The sequence below is a fragment of the Melospiza georgiana genome, chromosome 20 (assembly GCF_028018845.1).
Source record: "Melospiza georgiana isolate bMelGeo1 chromosome 20, bMelGeo1.pri, whole genome shotgun sequence".
In the NCBI taxonomy this organism is placed as follows: domain Eukaryota; kingdom Metazoa; phylum Chordata; class Aves; order Passeriformes; family Passerellidae; genus Melospiza; species Melospiza georgiana.
Window position 1 is genome coordinate 5,230,336 of NC_080449.1, and position 19,268 is coordinate 5,249,603.

At 50.5% G+C, this 19,268-nt stretch overlaps 2 protein-coding genes across 2 annotated transcripts in view; one reads left to right on the forward strand and one right to left on the reverse strand.

Moving 5' to 3' along the window:
• ASTN2 (astrotactin 2) overlaps nt 1-19,268 on the reverse strand; it is a 360,946-nt gene that overhangs the window by 109,884 nt on the left and 231,794 nt on the right. The window contains exons 14-16 of the mRNA XM_058038034.1: nt 18,355-18,479; nt 17,893-17,997; nt 15,726-15,905 (exon numbers count right to left, since the gene is read on the reverse strand). Coding sequence (XP_057894017.1) covers nt 15,726-15,905; nt 17,893-17,997; nt 18,355-18,479 — 410 coding nt within the window. The remainder of the gene's footprint in view (nt 1-15,725; nt 15,906-17,892; nt 17,998-18,354; nt 18,480-19,268) is intronic.
• Nucleotides 1,982-9,702, forward strand: TRIM32 (tripartite motif containing 32). Its single transcript, XM_058038035.1, has 2 exons — nt 1,982-2,006; nt 4,829-9,702. The coding sequence occupies exon 2, from the start codon at nt 4,896-4,898 to the stop codon at nt 6,837-6,839; it is 1,944 nt and encodes a 647-aa protein (XP_057894018.1). The 5' UTR covers nt 1,982-2,006; nt 4,829-4,895; the 3' UTR covers nt 6,840-9,702.

The window sequence follows — 19,268 nt, forward strand, 5'->3', positions numbered from 1 at the left end:
CTCTAATAACCATCTGTAAAAGGGGATTTCAAAAGCATCCCCTGTAACACAGCTTAGGCAAAGGAACTTTGGCAGGGTGACCCGGGTCCCAGGCTGGACAACCTTCCCATCCTTCCTTCTCATGTAGGGTCCCCAAACTGGCACATGATGGATAACATCATCAGCAGGTCATTGTCGCCTCTAATTAAATCCAGAGAGTCCTTTGTTTTCTCCCCAGGATGCATTGTAAGATTATTTCCTATTTCTAGCATTGTTTTTTCCTCACCCTGCTCATTTTCAGGTGTGGGTGGCCTCACAAGATCTGCCAGACCACCCTGGTTTCAATGTTTACATCCATTTTAATTCCCCATAGATCAGGGACTGAAAAAGCATTTCCCTGGTGAGGCCAGGAACTGGGAGTGAACCCTGTGTCCCCTTCCTGGGCACAGCAACACCCCCAGGGAGCCACTGGGGCTTGAAACTGGGGAGTCACTTTAAAAAAAATACAGAAATCTCATTTTCTTCTGCAACCCTGGCCAGGCTTTGCATCTGCTCCTGCTGCCTCTGAGTGCACCCTCTGCCCACACTGCTGATCCCTGCAGCTCCAGGGACCTAGATCCCTTCCAAATGAACTCTTCTTTTCTAAACAAAGTGGAAAAAACCCACCAAGAGCAGCAGAAGGTGGCCAGCCTTGCTGCATTATGCAAGTGCTTCCTTCAGCACAGGTCAGGGCGGCCGGAGCAGGTGAGCAGTGGAAAAACACTGCAGGCAGAGAGGGCAATGGAGGGATTTTGGGAAATGGTTAAACTGAGGGCTTGCCTCTTCCTCAGGCACTGAATTCCTGCCAGGCTGAGCCTCCAGAGCCCCAGCTGCACCTCAGCCCTGGGCTGAGCACGGGATGCTGCCTGTGGCACCGGGGTGTGAAGGACACGGTTCCTGTGGTTCCCAAAGGAAGCCCCAAGCCCTGGCACTCCTCAGTTTGCTCTGCAGCCCCACAGGGCCACAGCACAGGGGTCTCTGCCATCCCTAAAGCAGGTTCATGATATTCAAGCAAAGAAGGGGCTGGAATGGGGTCGGTGCTCCTGATGGTGACACTGGCTTCAGGAAACAGGGGGCAGAGCCCAGCCATAGGCCAGTGGCCACATCCCTGCCGCTGGCTGCCACTGCTCACAGCTTCAGCCGTACCCAAAAATGTCCTTTTTGTCCTGGAGCCTGCAGGGTGCTCCAAGGCACGGTGTGGAAGGAGAAATACATGTTTTCAGTAGGTGATGTAAAAGCTGTCAAACACTCAGGAACCTGCTGGGGAAAGGGAAGGGGAGAGATAAAGGGAAAAGGGGAAGGGAATGGGAAAGGAAAAGGAAAAGGGAAATGAGAAGGGAATGCAAGGCAAGGGAAAAGGGAAGGGGAGGGAAGGGGAGGGGAGGGGAGGGGAGGGGAGGGGAGGGGAGGGAAGGGAAGGGAAGGGAAGGGAAGGGAAGGGAAGGGAAGGGAAGGGAAGGGAAGGGAAGGGAAGGGAAGGGAAGGGAAGGGAAGGGAAGGGAAGGGAAGGGAAGGGAAGGGAAGGGAAGGGAAGGGAAGGGAAGGGAAGGGAAGGGAAGGGAAGGGAAGGGAAGGGTGAAAGAGAATGGGAAGGGGCTGATCCTGCAGCAGCGCTGCCTGATCAGGGAAAGGGCAATGAATAACCTGCGCGTGCCGACATGGTATATAACAAAAAAAGCCCAACCAACCAAACAAAAGAACCCAAATCCGAACAGACGTTTCTGCTTTCCCTTTGTTACTTTTAACCTTTCCCTTCACCACGAGCCGCAGCACAGAGCCGGCAGACCCGAGCTCCATCCCGCGGCCCCTCCCCTCCGCCCCAGCCCCCCCGTGCCGGTGCCGGTGTCGCGGTGTCCCCCCGGTGTCCCCCCCCCCCAACTCCCACCCTCAGCCCCGGACTCCATTTCCCGGCAGGCCCCGCGGGCGCGCTCACGTGACGCGCGGCGCGCGGCGCACGCCGGGAGCGGCGCGGCCCGGAGCGGCGGCAGGTGAGGAGCGCGCGCGGGGCCGCGGCGGCGGCGGCGCCCCCTGCAGGGCGGGGCGGGCACGGCGGGACCCCCGGGCGGGCGGCCTGAGGGGACGGGAGGGGATGGAAGGGAATGGGAAAGAATGGAACGGAGGGGATGGAATGGAAGGGGGCCACCGGGCCGCGCCCCGCCGCGCTGAGGCATAGGAGAGAGGGGCCGCCTCGCCCCGTCCCCCCCCGGCAGCAGCGGCAGAGGGGCTCGTACCGGCCCACTGAACCCAGCAGAGCCGCGGGCGCACGGAGCTGGGCGTGCGCTCTGTGCGGGCACACAGCAGCACCGGGCACTCACTCCATGGCCGCCCCATCCCTGCAGTGCCCAGGGCCGGGCTGGTGGAACGTGTTCCCCCTGCCCCTGACAAGGTTGCGATCAGGCCAGCGTTAAGGTCCTTCCATCCCAAACCCTGGATTATTCAGTGAACACCCCCCCCCCCCCCCCCAGCGCGGTCCCCCTGCCCATGGCCAGGGTTCGATCAGGCCATCATTAAGGTCCTTCCAACCAAACCCTTGGATTATTCACTGAAACCCGCCCAAACCGAGGGGTTGTCCTGCTGGTTTTGTTGTTGTGATAACTCCTGTCAGCGGCGCTTATTTTTGCAGCATTACCCCATTATTTTCCCTCGTTCATGGTACGAGCTCTGAATTACAAGTGAAGCCGGTGTTCTCACCGCAAACGCTCACTAAAAACTACCAGGTGACAAGAGAAACCACGGCAGGAAATTTCTTCCGAACGTAAGGAAACCAAACTGGCATAATTCACGGTTTTATGGCTTGATCCTCAGCTGAGGCTTTCTGTAATACCCTGCTCTGCGTCAGAGGAACTGCCCCGGGAGGGACCGACATGCAAGAACAACTCGCTGTTAAGGAAACTTCCATGGAGGCACAGCCGAGTGTGAGAGGGAGATAAAAGGAAAAAAAAAATAATGTCCCATTACTGAGGGCATGCTGACATTCCGATAAAGGGGGTTACATATGAAAAGAATGTCATACAAATCAGCTCTCTAAAAGCCCAACCTGACTTAAAATCCCATCTGCCGTTGTTCTTTAATGAAAATACTTGTTTTAAAGGGAGCTTTTAATGTAACTCTCAGTACTTGGTGCCTGTGCTGCTCCCTCGTCCTTCCCTAAGCCAGTCTTTTGACGTGTTTCCAAGGAAAGTAAGAATAATGAACCTGGTATCCTGTGTTTCATTTTTTAAAACCATTTTAAATCACAGATTTTTCCTCCCTCAGAGGAAGGTTTCTGTTCTCCATGGCAGTGCCCAGGTTTCTGCTTCCCCAGGGCCGGGGCTGTGCTACTCAACCTGCCACTGGTGAGCTGATCCCAGCATGGTGCCAGGAGATTCTGCCATGCCACTGAATCCCTTCCTGAAATACAGGCTTTAATGATTCTGAACTGCAGCTGACAAATTAAAATCAGTGGGCTTTTTTTTTTTCTCTTCTCTATGAGCATAAAGAACTTTTCTTCCTTGCAGCTGTTTTTCTGCACAGGAGCACACAGCAAACTGAAATACACAGAATCCTTCCCAAAGAGAAAGGCAGCAGACCCAGCAGGGAAGTGAGAATGCTGTGTGCATGCAGCCATTTCTCAGAGAGAGCTGTGTTCACATCCCTCTTCCACTGTCTCTTCATTTCAAAGACTTCACTACTTCCTTCTCCTCCTCGTCTTCCCTAGGAGAAAGGTTTTCTTCCCTATTTTTTAGTGGCTAAGCAGTACAATAACAAAGGATTTGAAACCCAGTCTAGTGAATAATAACTTAATGATGTGAGCCCTGTTCTGTTCCTTTTGAATGGATGGCTGCTTTGGCAGGAGAGCTGCTGGGATCTGCTCCCTGCTGGGAGGGATGTGAGGGTGGAGAAACCTGGATTGAAGCTGAACAGCAACCAGAGTGGTGTAAAACTGAACCAGGGGACAAGAATGAGGTCAACGTTGTGAGATTGTGAAACGAGGAGAAATTAAATGCAGTTAAGCTGAGTTCAGGAGCTAATAGCGAACACTGGGAGTCTGTTTGGAGTTCAGATGTTTGGAGTTCAGATGTTTGGAGCTGTCTGTTAGCTCCATTATCGCTAATACCTGCCTGAGCCGTGTTTAATTGGCATGAAGCATGGTGCAGCATGGCAGAGGTTACTGAGATGCACTGGCATCAAACCTCCTCTGTGTGTTTTCAGCGTGCACAGTCACCCCCAGAACGAGCAGAAGCTGACAGAGCATTGCTGCTACTTTCACTTCCTCTATGAAAGCAAATGTATGAAACCTTGAAAATGTGTTTTGGCTCTCTAGCAAAGCAGAGTGAAGCAGGCACATTCATTTTGTTGGTATCTGATGTCACATCTGAATGCAGGTCTCCAGAGGTGATCTATTAATGTCCTAAAGCATCGCACCATCTGGTTCCTTCTTTGATGTGCAACATTTTGAATGCCTGGTTTAATCTCCCTGGGTTTCAGTAAATTATGTAAACTCAGAGGCTTGGCAGCAGGAGATGGGCGCCATGAGGAGATGATTCAGTCATCAATATCTACTGGGCTTCCATATTGGTGCCATTACACTTCTTTCAGTGCTACTTTACAAATTTTGCAAGTGAATAATTCATCGCACTGGGAGCTGCAAGTTAGTTTTGAAATTTGCCCACCCTGAGATTAGCTATGACTAATCTATCCTTCCCAACATGGAAAAGCTAACTGGGTTCCTTTTTCTGCAGGGTTAGGCGATAAGTCAGAAATAAATTGCATTTATACGTAACTGCTGGTGGTGACATAAATCACATTTCCCTTTTTTCTTCCTGGACAGAATCAGAGCACCTTGGAATAGATGTGAGCACGAGGCACCGTGCTGGATAAAGCTGCCTCGGAGCACCATGGCTGCCGCCCCTTATCTCAACTCGGACGCACTGCGAGAGGTGCTGGAGTGCCCCATCTGCATGGAGTCCTTCACCGAGGAGCACCTGAGGCCCAAACTGCTGCACTGTGGCCACACCATCTGCAAGCAGTGCCTGGAGAAGCTCCTGGCAAACAGCATCAACGGGATCCGCTGCCCCTTCTGCAGCAAGATCACGCGGATCACCAGCTTGGCTCAGCTCACCGACAACCTCACCGTGCTGAAGATCATCGACACGGCCGGCCTGGGGGAAGTGGTGGGACTCCTCATGTGCAAGGTCTGCGGGAGGAGGCTGCCAAGACACTTTTGCAAGAGCTGTAGCTTGGTTTTGTGTGAGCCGTGCAAGGAGGCTTCGCACATGCCCCCAGGACACAGAGTCATGGCTATCAAAGAGGCAGCTGAGGAGCGTAGGAGGGAATTTGGAACGAGGCTTGCCAGGCTTCGGGAGCTCATGGGTGATCTGCAGAAAAGGAAAGCTGCTCTGGAGGATGTTTCAAGGGACCTGCAATCCAGATACAAAGGGGTTCTGCAGGAGTACAGCAAAGAGGAGCGCAAGATCCAGGAAGAACTGGCCAGGTCACGCAAGTTCTTCACCACCTCTTTGACTGAAGTGGAGAAGATAAATAACCAGGTGATGGAAGAGCAGGCTTACCTGCTGAACTTAGCAGAAGTGCAGATAATGTCTCGCTGTGACTATTTCCTTGCCAAAATAAAGCAGGGGGATATAGCTCTCCTGGAGGAGGCGGGGGATGAGGAAGAGCCAGAACTGACAAACAGTCTCCCGAGGGAGCTGACTCTCCAGGAGGTGGAACTCCTTAAGGTGAGCCACGTGGGACCACTGCAGATTGGGCAGGTGGTGAAGAAACCCCGCACCGTTAACGTGGAGGAATCCCTCATGGAAAATGCAGCATCCTCCTTTGTACCATTTAGGGAGCCTGAGCTGGTGCAGGAGGAGCCCAGCTGCACGCCCCATTCCTCGCCAGCCAAGCCGAGGATGCCTGAAGCAGCCACCAGCATCCAGCAGTGTTCCTTCATCAAGAAGATGGGCTCCAAGGGCAGCCTGCCAGGGATGTTCAACCTCCCTGTGAGCCTGCACGTCACCAGCCAAGGCGAGGTGCTCGTGGCCGACCGGGGCAACTTCCGAATCCAGGTTTTTACCCGCAAGGGCTTCCTGAAGGAGATCCGCCGGAGCCCCAGCGGCATCGACAGCTTCGTGCTGAGTTTCCTTGGAGCAGATTTACCCAACTTGACCCCTCTCTCTGTCACCATGAACTGCCACGGGCTGATCGGTGTGACAGACAGCTACGACAACTCCGTCAAGGTGTACACCATGGACGGCCACTGCGTGGCGTGTCACCGCAGCCAGCTGAGCAAGCCCTGGGGCATCGCCGCGCTGCCCTCGGGCCAGTTCGTGGTCACCGACGTGGAAGGGGGCAAGCTCTGGTGCTTCACCGTGGACCGTGGCGTGGGGGTGGTGAAGTACAGCTGCCTGTGCAGCGCCGTGCGCCCCAAGTTTGTCACCTGCGACGCTGAAGGGACCATTTACTTCACTCAGGGGCTGGGGCTCAACCTGGAGAACCGGCAGTACGAGCACCACTTGGAAGGAGGCTTCTCCATCGGCTCCATCGGCCCAGACGGGCAGCTGGGACGCCAGATCAGCCATTTCTTCTCTGAGAATGAGGATTTCAGGTGCATTGCTGGCATGTGTGTTGATTCCAGGGGAGACCTGATCGTTGCTGACAGCAGTCGTAAGGAAATCCTGCATTTTCCTAAAGGAGGAGGCTACAACATCCTCATCCGGGAGGGACTCACCTGCCCGGTGGGTATTGCTGTTACTCCCAAAGGGCAGCTGCTGGTGCTGGACTGTTGGGATCACTGCATTAAGATCTACAGTTATCACCTGAGAAGATACTCCACCCCTTAAAGGCTTGGTTGCAAGCAAAGCCTGTCTTGGCAGTGGAGATTCTCGCAGCCTCCTTGCAATCCGACGGGAACCAGTGTCAAGCCTTCAGGAAGATTGTGCCATAGCTGAAGGGGATTTGGCATAGAGGTCATCATGTTCTGTGTTTAGAAACAAAATAGCTTTTGTGGCGGTGGTGGTGGTCTGCTTTTTCTTCTTCTTTTTTATATAAAATCCCTACAAATGAGGACAAGCGCGATGGAAAGGATCCATCCTTTGCAGTCTTGGTTCTTGTGACTAGTCACTCCATAAACCTCTTCACCTCCTTATGCCACACATCTCCTACACTTCCAGCTTCAACCATTGTGTCTTTCTTTGTGCCATAAACACTGACTGACTGCTCTAAATCACCTTCCCTTAGAGAACTAGCAGAGGCAATCCTGTGGCACTTGCAAGGAACTGGGTAGCAGTTGTCTGGGCAACTCCTGGAGAGAGCAATTTGTGCTTGCAGCACTGCATAAAACGAAATGGCCACTTCAGCTGCACGGAGATGAAGCTTTGCTTCCACCCTGACGAGGCAGGGTTGTCTCTCCCATTTTTCTGGTGTTCAGGAGATTGCCCCGTCGTGCCATTTGTGAATTGTGTCTGTTCTGTGTGAAGTGAGTACTGTGCAATCGTGGGAGACCGAGCTGAGCCAGAAAATTGCCCTCTTTTTTCCTGAGTTGTAAGAAGACAGGGGTTTTATTGCTAATCAGAGTTCTGCTAGATAGAAGGGGGTAAAAAGGGAGGGGGCTGGAGAAAAAAAAAAGAAAAAAGAGGGGAAATCTAGGGTTGCTACTTACTGTTGTTTTATTATTAAATGTGTCCTGGAAACTCTCTTTGGAAGGTCTATCTGGTATCTAAAACTTCCTGGGGAAGGGGGGAAGAGGTGGGGGAATAAGACTGGGAGATAGTAGGAAATGAGATTAAATACAACGTATTGTGTGTTCACCTGCACTTCAGTGCTCTGCATTCCAGACCACTGCATTTAGCAATAGTTTTCCACTCATCTGCACCTCCTCTGTGCAAGTTACTCACTTCTGAGATAAGGATGGGCAGGGGGGGACTATTTCACTTCTGTTTTTTTAAGGTTTAGAAGCACATCCATTGGTGCACTGCCTTTTTTCCCCTTGCACAGCAAAACACTACATTCCTCAGATTATTATTTTTTTTTTTTCTTTTTAGTAATTCTTTTTTTCCACCACAACACCAGCAGGCACCAGCATTTCTGCTCATCAAGGCTTTGGGCCAAATGAAGCACAAAACTGCAGCTGTGTGAACCAAGGCCCCCACAGAGCTGCTCTCCTGGCTGATAAATGTGTACCTCAGTGTGGTGCTGCTCGCCCAGAATAGTTTATTGAAGGAAAGATGCATTTAAATAGGGCACAGTGGTAGCATGTTAATCTGCCACAGATAATAGTTACACTGCAGTGCATTTATTTGTTGCCATCAACAGCGTAGTTGCAAATTTGGGGCCACGACAGACAATATAAAAGCTGATTTTATAGTGGCTGCCATGCTCCAGCAAATTGTTTGCTACTTGTCCTACAACATGTTTGCAACAGGTGATTTTTATTCTTTTTTAAGCCCATATACTTTTCCCTGCTGAAACAGCAAAGGGAAACAGGTTGGTGAGCTGCTGCTGCTCTAGCTGGATGTTTGGCAGTTAAAGGGATTGCAGAAAGAATGCTGGAAGCAGATTTTGGTGGGATTTGGGTGGTTTTTTCCCTCTTTTTGTTGTGCTCAGCCAGTGCTGAAGGGGTGAGCGCACAAACACAGCTGTGTGATGGAGCTTCCATCAGGGCAGCTTCCAATTTCCCCTGCTATAATGTACTGGGAAAAGCTTGTGGAGAAGGGAGCTAAGACAGGAGGTGGTTGGTGGTGCTGAGGCAGCCCAGGGGATCCTGCTCCCCTTCCCTCCTGAGCTGCTCCCTGTGCTTGCCAAGGCTACCAACTTTTACATTGCTATTCACATTCTCTGCTTCTCTTTTTTGGTGGGAGGGGGCAGCTGCCCAAGGCATGTGACAGCAATTTGAGGAGCCTTTCTCATCTTGAATATGTGTTTTGGGGAAGTGATGATGATTACTGGGCTGTGCTGCAGTTCATGATATTGTAACTGAAGGCATTTTTCCAATTTTATGGCAGTGGCAGCTCCTCTCCTTCTGCTTTCTTTTAAACATTTCTCCTGTTTCCAAGAACTTCTCCACACAGGAGACTACTGTGGACCTGAATAATTAAAGCAATATTATCTATGATAATATGTACCTCTGTAATTTTCTGTTCTCGTGGATTTTTTTTTTTTTTTTGCAATAATCAGCACAACTACTAGCAATAACATTTCCTGGAGTGCTTGAAAAAAATTTAAAAATTAAAAGGAAAAAATTAAAAGCTGGTGCAGTAAACTGAGCAGTTGGTAACTCCAGCCTGTTCCTGGTTACAGAGTTCAAACAAAGTGTCTGTCATCTGTTTCTCACTCGGAGGATTAAGAAAAATAACAAAATAACACCACCCTGAGAGGCACTGGTGGGCCAGGACACTGCAGTCAGCGCCTGGGGCTCTGATTTGCCTGCAGCTCTTCCAGTCTGAGATTTCAAGGAGAAAAGTGAAAAAGAAAATCTGCTGTCCTTCACCCGGGGTCTGCACATCCCCTGAAAAAAACTCGACTGAGATGATTTTACAGAGCTCTGCTTGCTGTGGTGCTCCCACACAGTGTCATGATCATCTGCCAGACGAGGTGAAATGGAGTAATTAAGGATTATGTTGAAATAGTTTGGCTCCTGCTCTGTAGCTGGAGGAAGAGCTTGTCTGGTCATACGTATGTGTTTGGTTTTTAAAGATTGTGTAATAAAGGAAAAATTGATCCAATTAAAAGTGCATTGCAAACGGCTCATTTTCTTATTAAAACACTTCATCTTCTCCCCTTGGTGGCAGATTGGATTTTACAGCCAGCAGGGATTAGATTGGGAGCACAGTGGCTACGAGACCCTTTTATGTGTCAGGTTGCCAAGGAGAAATCTGATCCTGGCAGGCTCGTGGAACTTTCCCTGACACTTCCCTACCCACCTTTCTAAACAAATGCTGTGGTTTTGTACCTTGACTCACACTGCCTCAAGGGCAGTATCTCCTTTGTCACCTGATGGTTCAGAAGTCTGGTTTGAGTTCACTGGCTCTGGGAGCTCAATTGTATTTGGGAGCCTGGTCTGCAGGAACCTTTAGTTTTCCTTTCCTAGATGCAATCAGGTGCATTAAGAAAGCTGAAAAGCCACTTTTTAGCTGTTAAAGGACATAATGGGTTTCCCTTATATGTGCTTGGTCAGAAGTAGAATACAGAATTTCCTTGGTTTTCAGATCTGTCCCTATGTACAACCATTCTATTACTTTTTTAACACTCTTAATTGCTTGGTTTATGTCATCATTTTAAACCCTCAGATTTCAGCATTTTGTTCAGAGGAGGTAAAAACAATTTAGCTGGTTGTAATGAAATTTAGTTTAGACTAAAACATGTGCTGTGAGTAATCTGCTACCCTGTCCCTGGCTCATCCATGGTCTGCCAGTGGGGACCTGTGTGACACAGCCAGGTGAGTGGACACATCAGGAGCCATGGGCTCACCTGGAAAACCTCAGACTTTACACTGTGAGAGTATAAAACACCTGGGTTTCCTCTGTTTGTAATCCCTGGTGTGCCAATGGGGACTTGTGGTGACACAGCCAGGTGAGTGGACACATCAGGAGCCATGGGCTCACCTGGAAAACCTCAGACTTTACACTGTGAGGGTCTAAAACACCTTGGTGTCCTGTGTTTGTAATCCTCTTCCTTGGAGGCACCAGCTCAGGCTGTTCTTGTGATGTTGCACCAATATTAGATTATTTTTAGATCAAAACTGCCATGAGAGCTGAGCTGGTGAGGAAACCTGCTGTGACTGAGTTTGGTGGGTTTGTAACTGTGAAAGTGCCTCGACCCCAGCCTGGCTGGTGCCAGAGGGGCTCCTGGATGGTCAGCAGGGACATTTGATCAGCAGGCACACCCACAGCATGTGCAGGTTTTCCCTTCCCCTCCCTCTGCAGCCACCTGGCTGATCTGGATAAAGGATTCCATCATTTGGGCTCAGCTCAGCTCTTTAAACAGGTATGAATTTCTGGTTTACCAAACATTATTCAACCCTTGTATGGTGCTGTTAGATCTACCCTGCAGCTTTATCACAAGTTTTGATTTCTTAGGGCAGAACAGCTGAGCCATGGACATTGTTCTGGGCAAAACCAGGAGCCAGGGAATGAAGGGATGAGGAGCAGAGCCTGTTCCTCATCAAAGAGGGTAGAGCTACAAAAGTGAAAATAAAGCCAGATGCTTTGAGTTGTTCCTATTGTATAGCTTAAGTGATTTTTCTGGGTCATTACTCAATGTGAGGATTTAAAGTTATTTCATTTTGCACAACTAATTACTCAACTTGCCTGGCAATTGTGGATTACAATGAGAAGTGCAGAAGGTCATTTAGCAGACTTACTCACAGCACATGTTTTAGTCTAAACTAAATTTCATGACAACCAGCTAGAGTGTTTTTACCTCCTCTGAACAAAATGTTGAAATCTGAGGGTTTAAAATGATGACATAAACCAAGCAATTAAGAGTGTTAAAAAGGTAATAGAGTGGTTGTACATAGGGACAGATCTGAAAACCAGGGAAATTCTGTGTGTTCTACTTCTGACCAAGCACATATAAGGGAAACCCATTATGTCCTTTACCAGCTAAAAAGTGGCTTTACAGCTTTCTTAATGCACCTGATTGCATCTAGGAAAGGAAAACTAAAGGTTCCTGTGGACTAGTTCAATCTTAATTGTGTTAATGGCAGTATCAGACCTGAAGGGAGACCAATGGAGCCTTGAAAGGACAGGAGGGAGCCCCAGGACTCACTCAGAGGAATATGGACTGCTGTTTTAGCAGAGCTCCAGGCTCTGGCCTTAATTTTGTGAAGGACATTTGTGAAGATCTCCTATCAAAGCTGCTGAGTTCACAAGAAAGCATGAAAGCTGTCACCTCTTACAGGTAAATGCAGTTCATGGAGTGTTGTTCAAGAGAAGAGAAGCAAGCACTGGGGAGGGCAGGGGGCAGAAAGGCTCAGGGAATGTGACAGGACCTGCCAAACACAGCCCCTCTATTCCCATAAATGTTCAATTACTGAGAGGCAACATGAACATCTCCCCCATCTGCAGCAGCCACAGGCTGAGCTTGCTGAGCATTCAATGTAGCCAGGGAACCTCAGCCAAGAAAACTCTATCTAGAGATCATAGGAAATTCAAGAAAAACAAACATTTCCCTCACTGCAGACCTAAAGTAACCTCCCAGCTGGGCAGTGAAACCCTCTGGATCTCCCCACCCAGGCACACACATCCTGAGCCCATCAGCATCCCTTCCTGCTTCCCAGCTGGGCTTCTCCAGTGGGAATAAGCAAACTGCAACAGCTCTTGCAGAAACCTCACCAGGGCTGTCAGATTTTGCTCTCAGAGCAGATCTTCCTCTTCCCTAAGCAAGCTCTTCTTCTCCTCACCAGCCAGAATGAGGAACCACAGAGCCACCAGCTCTCTGATGAACTTTTATCAGAGAATGAAGTGGTTCCTAGCAGGGGAATTTGCTGGATGGAGGAATCACTCTCTTCCTTGATGTGCAGTTTCTGAGTCTCTGAGGTTGGGTGACTCCCAGCCTCCACCTCCAGGTTTATTATCATGGTGAGGAGTGACCCAGTTTGGGTCAGCTGTCCTGGCTGTGTCATCTCCCAACACCTCATCCACCCCAACCTAGTGACTGCGGGGACAGAACAGAGAAAAAGAAGAAGTGTGGATGCCATGGAGGCACTGCTGTGCAGCAGCCAGCACTCCCTGTGGAGAAACCACACTGGTTTCTCCAGAAATCCACAGCACCACTGTGACCAAGCTGGTTCCCTCCATCCCATCAGGCCCAGCACATTCTTAGACACAGCTGGAGCTGGCTGGGGACATCATGTTTGTCCCAGCTGCCAAATGAAGGTCCTCACACAACTGCTACCAACTTAATGAGGCACCATCAGTGTTAAATGCTGGCTCCACCAGGGAAGAAAACCAATGCAGGCTCCCATGGCAGAGATCAATGGCTGGGTCCATCTCAAGGTCCCTGCTTGGGGGCCACTCAATGTGCTAAAGCATTGCTTGGCTGCACTGAGCCAGAGCAAGCAGCCCAAAAAATGGGCTTTTAATCCCTCTGCATGAAGTAAAATTGGAGTTTGCTTTGGTGTGCTCACGGGCTGAGGCTGTTCCCGTGAGGGAGCCTGGGGGATGCTCCCACTCCTGCCCTGAAGGAGCACAGTGCTGGCTGTGCCACAGCTGTGCCACCGTGCCTGTCTGCCTCTCCATGGCAGGATTCACTCCTGCAAACCCTTGGCAACAAGGGCAGGCTGCTCTGGCACCTCGTTTCCCCCATATCCTCCTGCAGGAGGAAGGGAACTCTTGTCACTGCCCCAGCAGAGCAGGCTGCCCGCTCTGTGCTGTCCCAGAGGTGTGTCCCTGTGCCTGCCCCTGGCAGGAGGGACAGCTCTGCACATACTGACCCTCCTCACAGCCTCTGGGCAGCTCCAGGCCAGCTCAGAGCCTGCCCTGGCACCAGCAGTGAGAGCTTCTCTTCAAAACCATGTTTTCAATTAGGGCCCTACGCACAGATTGTGCCTTTATTGTTGGAGGCCTCCTCCTGAGGCCTGGAGATTGATTTATGAAGTTGATTAAAATATTAAAATAATTCTGTGTAGTGCTGCAAACACCCTGTAATGCGCATTTTTCTCAGAGTTGGTGCCGTTCCAATTAGCTGGAGACTCTCCTCTCTCCCTCCTCTTGTGACCAGTTTTATCCACTAACAAATTCCAGTTATTCTGGCCCTACTTTTACATTTATCAGAGCTGATGCATATGTGTGCTCACTGAGCAGCTCAGAACGGGCTGCTGAGCAGCGGGGAGCCCGGCAGGCCAGAGCTGTTCTGAGTGGAGAAGGCATCCAGAACTGTCTAGCTGGAGCTATTTATTCCTATCTGCCTTATGTCGCTGGCAAAATGAGGGTAAATCAGTAGAGAAGCTGGGAATAAAATCCATCTACCATGAACAGCAAGCTCTTTCTCTTGGCTAACTGGGATTTCCCTGGGACAGAGCCCTGGGTTTCGCCCATGACACTTTCTCTGTCCACAGGCTGATCTCTCCAAGAGTCCTGAACATCCTTAATGTCCTTCCAAAAGCATTTTCTGGCCATCAAAGAGCTGAATACAACACTGGGTTACCTCTTCATTGCCCAGAGCCCCAAAGTTCAACCTCACCAACCCCACCAGCTACCAAAACCACAGATGGAGCCATGAGCAAAACACAAGGTCAGGGACAGCACCTGGTGCCCAAATGCTGAATAATCAGGAGTGAAAAGTTTATGTCCAGGCACTGCATGCAACCCCTCAGGGGATCCCTGGAGCACCATGAGTGCTTTGGTGCTTCACAGGCACTGGGAAAGGATGCTCTGGGTGCCCCACAAATGCCAGGGCAGTCAGGCACAGCTCCAGGAGTGGGGGCAGGACCCAGGTGGGGAGCGGGGGATCCACCTCAGCCAGCTGCATACCATGGACTAAAATGGGAATTATTCTGTCACTGAGGCCCTGTGCCACCCCAGGGCTTTGTGGCTGAGCCCTGAGCCACTGCTGCCCCTGACATGAGGGAGGTGGGACTGAAGGAATGGGAGATATTTCACCATCAAGTCAAGCACTGTTCATGTCCCCTCTGGCCCCAGCATTGTGGAACAGCAGCAGTGCTTGTGCCAGGCCTGGACTGCAGCAGCTGCCCCTCATTCCCACCTCTCATTCTCCTGAGAAACCCTTGTCTGGGTTTGGTTTGGTCCCAGATGATGGCACTGGGACCATGGGGTCTGTACCACCAACACATTTGCCCCTGGATTTCAGGGAATGCTCCCAAGTGATTAATAACACCATGAGTACATAAACAACCCACCTCCACGTGCCTTCTCCTGCTAAACAGGGGCATTGCTATGGAAAACTTCATTTATCACTATTTAAAACCCAAACAAACGAGCACAGGCTGTTATAAATACACTTACAAGACCAGCTACACTGGGGAAACAGAGAAGAAAATGAGCCAAGAGCAAGGGAGGTGGTGTGTGGGAGAACACCTCTCCCCTCTCTGCTGGGCTCCAGGAAGTGAGGCTGCTCCTGGCAGTGCCACCAGATCAGGATGCAAGTGCCCTGATGACCTCTGTCACCATCAGCCCTAAGATGGGCTCTGTGATACACCACAGACATTTTTTGAATAGAAAAATATCAGATCCAGGGCATATCCCCAAGTCCCTGGAGGAGAGAGATGAATTGGCAAATGGAAGGCTACAGCGATAAGGGAGTTTTTATAAACATAACCTAATTGTATTACTTCAAAGTCCTGAAGTTTATTGCCCTGTTTAATGATGTGTCTCGTTATTTATGGTGTAGCACAATGAGTCTGCTATTGATTTAATGCACTTCCTTAAAGACTGTCATTGTCACAAGCAATAAAACAAAGCCATTCTGAGACAGCTCATTTATGTCACATCTCCATCAGCTGACCCTGGCATGGGAGGGCCACTGTGGGGGGAAGGGGGTCACCTTGGGCAAGGATGGAGCCAGAGGGTGGAAGCTGAAGGGCAGGAGCAGGCAGGGTGGCTCAGGGATGACATGTGCCAGCTGACACTGAGCACTCAGTTTGGGACAAACCTCCTGCCTGAGCTAGCCAGCACAGTGATGGTGTATGCATGGAAAAGGGGATGATGGGTGAAAACCAGCACATGACACCTGATGTTTGTGCCCCTGCCCATTGCCATCCCCCTCCTCACCTTTCTGGTACTGGAGCCAGAGCTGCTGCTGGACCTTCTTGCTGGGGAAGTGGATGGTGCAGCTGAACTCGGAGCCGTAGAGCGCCTCGGCGATGTAGTGGGAGCCAAACTGCTGGATGAAGGAGAGCAGCTCCTCCCGGCTGCTGTCCTTGTTCAGGATCTTCAGGATGTTTGCAAAGCCTGGGGGAGGGAGGCAGGGGTGGACAGGTCAGCCAGGCAGGGCTGGCATCAATAACCCAGGGGAGAGGAGCCCCAGAGGTTCCTACTCAGGTCATACAAGGTCCCACTGTGGAAATCCACAAAATCAGAGGGTTTTGGGAAAGCTGCAAGATGCAGGCCTCAGATACAGTAGAACTGTGAGTAGAGCTATGCAGCAGCCATGAGATTGGTCAGCAGAAAAAATATTTAAACTATAGAAAAGCAAGGACAGATAGAACAATGGTCTGTGGATTAACGCTTGTCTAGAATAACTCTCTAAGCTACAGAAAAGTTTATCTAGCAAGATGTTAGGAAGTTTGAAGCTTAATAATGGAGCTCTGTGTGTTGTGTTTTAAGGCTCACAAGCAGGTATTTTATTTGAAATAAGCAAGCAGTGTTTAACCAAAGGTCCGTGTGCTTATAGTGGTTGGATAGAACTACTGTCAATGTGCTTTTGCTTTGTGTGATTGGTCAAGAAGCTTATAAAGTAAGTTATAACATTAAGTTCTGTGTCTGCTGCCTGGGATGTGAGCTGCTGGCATCTTCCCATTGTCATAATCATGTAATGAGACTGATGCTGAAAAATAAACCAGTTCAAGGCAGTTCCACAGCAGCCCTGTCCCGTCCGTGGTCTGTTAATGGCCCCCCTTGCTGGCAATACCCCACATGGGTGCAGTCCCTCCTCTTTTGCCTCCACGTGATCCTTTGGAACCCACAAGCTGTTAATACCCCAGGCTGTGGCTCTGACTTCCCTTATGATTCCTTTCCCTAAGAGCTTTTTCAGATAATTTTGCAGGGATGTGCACGTGAACATGTGCACACACACACACAAACACACACAAAACCCCCATCCTTCCAGCTCCTCTGCTCCTCAGCCTGCTGGCACATCATTAACACTCTCCCCAGAGGATGTGCTTGGCCTTCCTTTGGCTGTATCCACCACCAGAGATGTTCCACCCCTGGTGCAAACGCCCAGCACAACTGGGAACTATTTTTAGGGAATTTGGAGACAGCCCAGAGGGACACACAGGGCTGGGCTGGTGGGAGCTCCATGGATGTGCAAAGGTCAGAGTATCCCTTGAGCAACATCCATAGGGACAGCAGGGACCTCTGTCATGGGACAAAGACACGATGGACCCCTGCTGCCCTGTGGAGGTGAAATATCCTGGAGACACTGGTGACTCCACAGCACTTCAGCATCACTTAGAGCAGGCTGAAAGCACCGTTTTGGTTCAGTGCTGGAATGGAAAACATACTGCAAGAAAATACGTCATAGCTGTCACCAAAATGAGATTATCTGGCTGGTTGGTCGGTTGGTTTATTGAAAGAGAAGGTTGTTCTAATAAAAAAGCCAGAAGAATTCATTTTGAGCTGAACCCACATATTTTTTTTTCAGCTCTGAGCAGGTTATTTCATTTTGGGGCTGTGCAGCCTGTTAGCACTAAATCTTTTTTTTTCCTTTCTCTCACCATTTAAAAACTCGTTGATTTTTAAATAAAAAATGCTATTTTGAAACGAAAAGGCAAAACATTTCAGGTCGCAACAAAATGTTTCAGCATTCCTGAAACAAAATGTGTAGCTGTAAAAACGTGGCAGTGAAATGTTTTGACATTTGCAGGATCCTCCCACCCACCCCTTCTTCATCTGTGACTCCCTGCTTTATATGACCTGCTTTTCCAAGTGCTTCAGTTCCTTTTGAAACCACCCTTTTTTTAAGGGACTGGCTGTTTTTTGTACATATAGATATATACAGACACCCCAAAACAAATCCTTACATTGCTTACTCTCTTGACCTCACCTCTTGCTGCACAAACTCACTGCCTCAGTTTCCCCCCTGTGAAAAAGGAGGTGCAACCTCCCAGCGCTGGGAACAGAGCATGGAAGTAGGAAATGCCAATGGGATGCTTGGGGCAGAAAACCACCACCCAGCCATGCAGACACACATCTCCCTGCCCCTGGAATGCCTCACCTGCAGAGAGTGTGATGGAGCTCAGCTTCACCCTGTAGAGGTTGCTCCTGACCCGCCAGTGCTGCACCATGGGGTACCCCATGGCCTCGTCGTACTTGATGTCCCCTGCAAAGGCAAAGCAGGAGGGTGACACTGCTGAGCACGCCCCGGGGAGTGCTGAATGCCCCCTCCCACCTCGCTGTGTGCTGCAGGGGTGAGAAATGGGGTGGTGGAAGGGCTGGAGAGCTCACTGGTGATGCCCTGGGGCACCTGGAGCAGCATTGGGATGGCTGTGACTGCTCACAGGGATGGGGATGCTGCTGGGATGGACTCACACATCCCCCAGATTATTTCTGCCCCTGGCACAAAGTGGGGGATGATGCTCCTCAGGAGCCACACTGGGGTCCAGGCTGGGAGAAGGGGTTGCCCCTCCTGTGCTCCTGTTGTCCCTCCTGTGCTCTGCACCCCGTTTGCAGCTCATACCTGTGAGGAGCTGCAGATCAGGGAGGGGCTCCGACAGGACCCCACGGCACTGCTCCTCCACGGGCAGGGGGATCACCAGGAGCCCATCAGCCAGCTGGGGGAAGTCCTTGATGAAGTTATTCTCCCTGCAGAGAGAAAAAGACAACTGCAAAGCAACGATGCAGGGCACGGCCTGGCAGCAAGGCCGAGCAGCCCTGGTGGCACCTGGACAGCGGTTCAGGAGGACAGGGGACATCCCCTGGAGCAGGAGATGGGGTGTGCAGCCTCTCTATCAGCCAGCCTGGCTGTGCAGCCCTCTGAGATGATGCTTAATGAGCTCCCCAGGGACTGCAGCTCCATTAGTGCTCCAGAAATACAGAACTGCTCTCAGCCTGGGGACCCAGCCACTGGGTTTGGCCCAGATTCTCAAAGTGGGCCCCTGGAGAGGGGGCAAAGAAAGAGGAATGGATGCTACACCCCAAAACTGCCCCTTTGCACATCTGCAGCATCTTCATGTGGACAGTGACCAAGCTCTGCTGGGGCTCCCCAGGCACCATCATCACCTCTACATTTTTCAGCCCCCACCAGTGACTCACTCTCCAAAAGGCAGGAAAAATCTATTTTACATACAGACACAAAAACCCCCGCTCTGGTGTACAGCTCACAGCACAATTTCACCACACATGCAGGATCTTTTCTAACCTTGGCAGGTAAAACATTGTATAATAGGCCCCTAATGAATTGTTTCTAGAACAAGGGTAGCAGGGAAATGATTTGAAATGGTGAACAGACAGGTCTCTGGGAGACCGGCCTCCCCTGGAAAGGGAAATGCCTCGCGCCTGCGCCGAGGAAACAGGAGGGGGGATTTTAAATATTGATCTTAGAGCCAAAATATAGGCCAGGAGGCTTTGCATCCTCCAGGTGTGGAGACAAAA

What these genes read in the sequence shown, in the direction of transcription:
- TRIM32 (XM_058038035.1), top strand. Translation starts at nt 4,896, where the DNA reads ATGGCTGCCGCCCCTTATCTCAACTCGGACGCACTGCGAGAGGTGCTG.